Source organism: Mercenaria mercenaria, chromosome 15 (assembly GCF_021730395.1).
Source record: "Mercenaria mercenaria strain notata chromosome 15, MADL_Memer_1, whole genome shotgun sequence".
Lineage (NCBI taxonomy): Eukaryota > Metazoa > Mollusca > Bivalvia > Venerida > Veneridae > Mercenaria > Mercenaria mercenaria.
In genome coordinates this window covers 25,265,316-25,271,315 of record NC_069375.1, presented here as the reverse complement: position 1 = coordinate 25,271,315, position 6,000 = coordinate 25,265,316, and the positions used below count along the sequence as shown (strand labels likewise).

General features: G+C 33.8%; 1 protein-coding gene across 1 annotated transcript in view; it reads left to right on the top strand.

Moving 5' to 3' along the window:
• The first annotated feature begins 310 nt into the window (after nt 1–310).
• LOC123549233 (neuronal calcium sensor 1-like) overlaps nt 311–6,000 on the top strand; it is an 84,721-nt gene continuing 79,031 nt past the window's right edge. The window contains exons 1-2 of the mRNA XM_045337153.2: nt 311–654; nt 3,185–3,209. Coding sequence (XP_045193088.1) covers nt 591–654; nt 3,185–3,209 — 89 coding nt within the window. The 5' untranslated portion in view covers nt 311–590. The remainder of the gene's footprint in view (nt 655–3,184; nt 3,210–6,000) is intronic.

Here is a 6,000-nt window from a genome sequence, read left to right as displayed (position 1 = left end):
AGTAAAAAGCAAATGAGAAAGTTACTAAAGCTATTTTAAAGCTACACATTTAAGGATGGAGTATTTAAGGCACTGACCTCCACATTGTCTTAATATTGGGAACATTTGTGCCAAGTAATATTAAAATCCCTTGATGGAAGACAAAGTTACAGACCAGACACAAATTTGGGACAGACAAACGGACAGACACACAAATGGATGCTGCAGTTACTATACGCCACCCCCAAGCATGGTTATAAAAACGTTTTCTGTGATAATTTCATTTTGATCATCTATCGTGAAAGTTCTGCTTAAGATGGAAAGAAAATCATTGAAACCAAAAAAAACAATTGCTCGTTAAACTGTAGTTTCATTTCCATAAATAATGATAGCAGAAGTTTGACGTTATTAAACGCTGAGAAAAAACGTTAATGCGGGGGTTTGAGAATCAGGTAAACCTCTACAAGACGAATCAATAATCATAGCAATAAACGCTAGGACGGCACCAGTATATTCTACGACAGCTCACATTTTGTCGCAATCAGTTTTTTTCTGTGGATAATGAAGAAGCGCTGACAGTGAAAGATTATGCTGAAAAATGGTAAAATAACATGGGGAAACGTTCCAGTAAACTAAGTTCCACAGAAGTTAAAGATTTAATGGGATGTACCTACTGTAAGTATTTTTGCTTATTTCGTATTGATTAACCTCTGTACTTTACAATTATTTTGATTGTTTTCATATTAATTGTAGGATAAATATAGACTGATTTATTGGTAAACACTTAAATGAGTTTCCCCCCAGACTTTTGTAAAATATTTTGAAAATTTGAAAGTTATAGATGAAAAAACATAATTTGATTTTATCCTGTTATGTTATATTCCAGCAGGGTCACTGACAGACCTTAATTCCTGAGTAACATCAACTGCATGTTTATAATAAAATCATTTTACCATTTTTTTTTAATTGTATATATATAAAAGTTAGATCACTTTCACTGGTATGACCTTTTTCATTATTATGATATTATCAGATATTGTTTTTCTATCAAGTTTTTACTATACCTTTAATAGGTTAGTCAGATATGTAAAGAATTTAAAAGTTTACATGCATACTCTGACAATGTTTTAGAAAAGCTGTCTTTTGCATCATCCACACTTTAATGTCAGTTTTGTTCACATTACACTCCATTTTATTAAAGATGGTGTCACCTGTTTTAAGACAATTTCATTCTGTAATGTACATCTGTAAGAAATTTTAGCAGTTTATCACAAAATTGGATACTTAAAATATTCTAAAAGAGTCTTCCCCCTTTAAAAAAGATTGCCATTTTTAAATAAATAAAAGTAAACATTTGTTTAAAACGATGTTTGGCCTAGTTATGTAAAGTTTACGCTTGGACATTGTTGCAAATGCATCAAATCGAAGACATAATAGCTTTTTAAAAATGGTGAGATTTTAAAGGCGTTGAACTGTCCAGAAGTGTGGCCCCTTCATGCAGGCCCTTTCCGAAATTCAATACATAATTATTTCAGTAAATTGACAATGGTTTTGTAGAATAATAAATGCTGTTAAATTTTCATGTAAAAACAACTTTTTCTTTATATGATTTGGTGATGTTCGAACTTTTTTCTCCAAAACTTGGACCTAACTCCTAAAAAGAATTCCAAGATTTATATTGGATGCCTTATAATACTGAGATACAAATGAAATATTTTGTACAATATGTTTGTTTTTTATCATTTTGCTGTTGGACTGCTTTCATTTCAATTTTACACATATTAAAGAATCTAGTTTAACTGGATTGGCTTCTATCAAGCATTGACAGAAGTATTATTTTGCATTTACAGTCGCCAAAATACCTTTTTTAATTTTATATAGTAGAATTCATCTGGTAGATATTTTTAGTCGTGAATTGTGAACTATTCCAAGAAAAAAAAGTCACATATCGATATGTGTCAATACACATTTTTTTATAATTGAGTTTTGAATCTTTAGGCTTCTATCATTTGCATTGACATCAGAAGTATCATTTTTCAAATTTTCTATAATTATAGTATAACTCATCTGGTACATACTTTTAATCCCAACTTGTCAACTTTTTCAAGAAAAAAGTGTCACATATGAGTCAATAATACATCTTTCATGTCTTTTTATTATAATTTGGGCTGCACTCTACTTTACGTTAAAAACTAGCATGTAAAGTCAGAAATTATCAGTTTGAAACATATTGAACAATTTTAGAATCTATAAATTTTGTCAGTTCTTTCAAGAATGTCTCTGTAATTTTTCAGGTATCAAAAGTCATTTGTTCATTGTACTTAAAGTAAAATTCCATTGATAAAAAGTTTTTAAATATCTTGTTTTTATGAGAAAAAAATTGTTTGTCCCAATGTACATTTTTGACTTGTAATAACTTTGCTTTTTTATCTTTTTTTTAACTTCACAATATGTCACAAATAAACTTAAGGCAATTTTCTGTTTGTTTTAAGCAATTTGAAAAAATGATATGAGCTACGCCACAAGAAAACCAACATAGAGGGTTTGCGACCAGCGTGGATCAAGACCAGCTTGCACATCCGTGCAGTCTGGTCAGGATCCATGCTGTTTGCTTTGAAAGCATACTGCAATTAGAGAAACCGTTAGCGAACAAAATGGATCCTGACCAGACTGCGAGGATGCGCAGGCTGGTCTGGATCCATGCTGGTCGCAAAGCCACTATGTTGGTTTTCCCATGGCACGGCTCAATTATTAATCTTTACTTCAAATCAAAATGAAAAAAGGTTTTGTCCAAAGTGGCTAAAATCTCACTGTAAGTCAGATGTCTTTCAAAAATTAAAAGTTTCTTTTAGCCCCTTTTAATTTCTTAAAAATGATCATTTGAGCCGCGCCATGAGAAAACCAAACACACTATGTTGGTTTTCTCATGGTGCGGCTCATTTGATAAGGAGAATTGTTGAACCACTTGACATTTAACCTCCAGTGGCAAAAACATCCTAAATGAAAACAGAAATGCAAGAGTATTGTAATTAACCTTTCATGACAAATTATGGTTACTTTTAGTGTATTGATCTTCCTTTCTATTCATTAAGTTGATATGTGAGAACTTGTTGCTTCCTGTCAATCAGTGGGAACCAGTAGTATTATTTGGAAACAATGTGTCAAAACCTTATGTTTCATGACTTTGTTTTCTCTTTTTTTTTAGTCAACAAAAGGGAACTGCAGCACTGGTGAGTATTGTTTATGTCAAAAACATTCACCCCTTCTAATAGCTCCTCAGATTGAGAAATCAGGATTGTAATACCAGTAGATTCAAATGAATTTCCAAACTATATACTCTCCAATTTCAGTACTAATCCCCAACGATAACAAGGTTCCCGCCGAAACGCGAGGACGATTCTATTTCATGATAACCGATGAAATACCAACCCATAATGCTTACACATTACCTTCTAATAAAATCAGTATTTTCTTTATCTTAAATATACTATGATTACATGGAAACATAGCTCAGTCGGTAAAACGCAGATAACAATTGAACATAAGCAAATCATTTTGTGGTTCGAATCTTCGTGAGTTTTTTTTTCAATTTTTGTCTTTTGTGTTTTTTTTTTTCTTTCGTTTTATTTTTACTTCGTATTTTTGTTTCTTTCTTTGATGGTTTGTATTAATAACTTTGATAATGTGACAAATGACCTCATACAATCGACACTTTTAATTTCCAAAACAAGTAACTAATAATTGCTTTGCAATATAGCTTCAAGATAATTTCATGATGGTTTATCTTTGAACACCTCTGGACTTATGGACTCAACTGCCACATTATCAAAGTTTATTAGTATCTGTATGTATGCCTTATATATAACACACAGTATGTTTATTATTTGCATGGTTTAAATGCATGCATTTAGTCAACATCATCTTTAATATAATGCAAAACTTTTCTGATCTGCCATATCGGTTTAAGATACTTCTCTTTGTGTTGACACATAGTTTATGAAGCAATCTACCATGTTTTATAGAAATAAAAATTTAATGTCGATGCTGAGTTTCGAACCACACGGCAAAAGATTGTTTAACATGGACTGTATGCTTTACACTGAGTAATTTTCCAATTGGGACAAAATCTAGAAATATTTAGATTGTAACATGTTAGAAAAATGTTGAATTCCCTATGTTCCATTTTAATCTATTTATAGTCATGTTTGTAAATATCAAGTTATCGTTGGGGCATAGTATTTGCTATCTGCTATTAAATGCATCAGTAATTAATACTTTATAAATGTAAATTAGTGACAGATAGTCATAATTATTTCTTTATTATAAGAAAGGTATAAAGGAATGTTCGAAGAGTTACATAGCATATTATAAAGCATCTAGCTTGTAAAGCAGAAAAGTGCAGCACAGTTTCCTGCTGTTGGTCAGAAACAATACAACAGCTACAATGACACACAGCACATCTGTCTACATTTATTGCAATGACACAGCAGCACATCTGTCTACCTTTATTGCAACAACACCAGAGCACATCTGTCTACATTTATTGCAACAACACCAAAGCACATCTGTCTACCTTTATTGCAACGACACAGTAGCACATCTGTCTACATTTATTGCAGCAACACAACAGCACATCTGTCTACATTTATTGCAACGACACAGTAGCACATCTGTCTACATTTATTGCAACGACACAGTAGCACATCTGTCTACATTTATTGCAGCAACACCAGAGCACATCTGACTACATTTATTGCAACAACACCACAGCACATCTGTCTACATTTACTCCAGCAACACCAGAGCACATCTGTCTACATTTATTGCAACAACACCACAGCACATCTGTCTACATTTACTCCAGCAACACCAGAGCATATCTGTCTACATTTATTGCAACAACACAGTAGCACATCTGTCTACATTTACTCTAACAACACCAGAGCACATCTGTCTACCTTTATTGCAACAACACCACAGCACATCTGTCTACCTTTATTGCAACGACACAGTAGCACATCTGTCTACATTTATTGCAGCAACACAACAGCACATCTGTCTACATTTATTGCAACGACACAGTAGCACATCTGTCTACATTTATTGCAGCAACACCAGAGCACATCTGACTTCATTTATTGCAACAACACCACAGCACATCTGTCTACATTTACTCCAGCAACACCAGAGCACATCTGACTACATTTATTGCAACAACACAGTAGCACATCTGTCTACATTTACTCTAACAACACCAGAGCACATCTGTCTACCTTTATTGCAACAACACCACAGCACATCTGTCTACCTTTATTGCAACGACACAGTAGCACATCTGTCTACATTTATTGCAGCAACACAACAGCACATCTGTCTACATTTACTCTAACAACACCAGAGCACGTCTGTCTACCTTTATTGAAACAACACCACAGCACATCTGTCTACCTTTATTGCAATGACACAGTAGCACATCTGTCTACATTTACTCTAACAACACCAGAGTTCATCTGTCTACCTTTATTGCAACAACACCACAGCACATCTGTCTACCTTTATTGCAACAACACCACAGCACATCTGTCTACCTTTATTGCAACGACACAGTAGCACATCTGTCTACATTTATTGCAGCAACACAACAGCACATCTGTCTACATTTACTCTAACAACACCAGAGCACATCTGTCTACCTTTATTGCAATGACACAGTAGCACATCTGTCTACATTTACTCTAACAACACCAGAGCACATCTGTCTACCTTTATTGCAACAACACCACAGCACATCTGTCTACCTTTATTGCAACAACACAGTAGCACATCTGTCTACATTTATTGCAGCAACACAACAGCACATCTGACTACATTTATTGCAACAACACCACAGCACATCTGTCTACATTTACTCCAGCAACACCAGAGCATATCTGTCTACATTTATTGCAACGACACAGTAGCACATCTGTCTACATTTACTCTAACAACACCAGAGCACATCTGTCTACCTTTATTGTAATG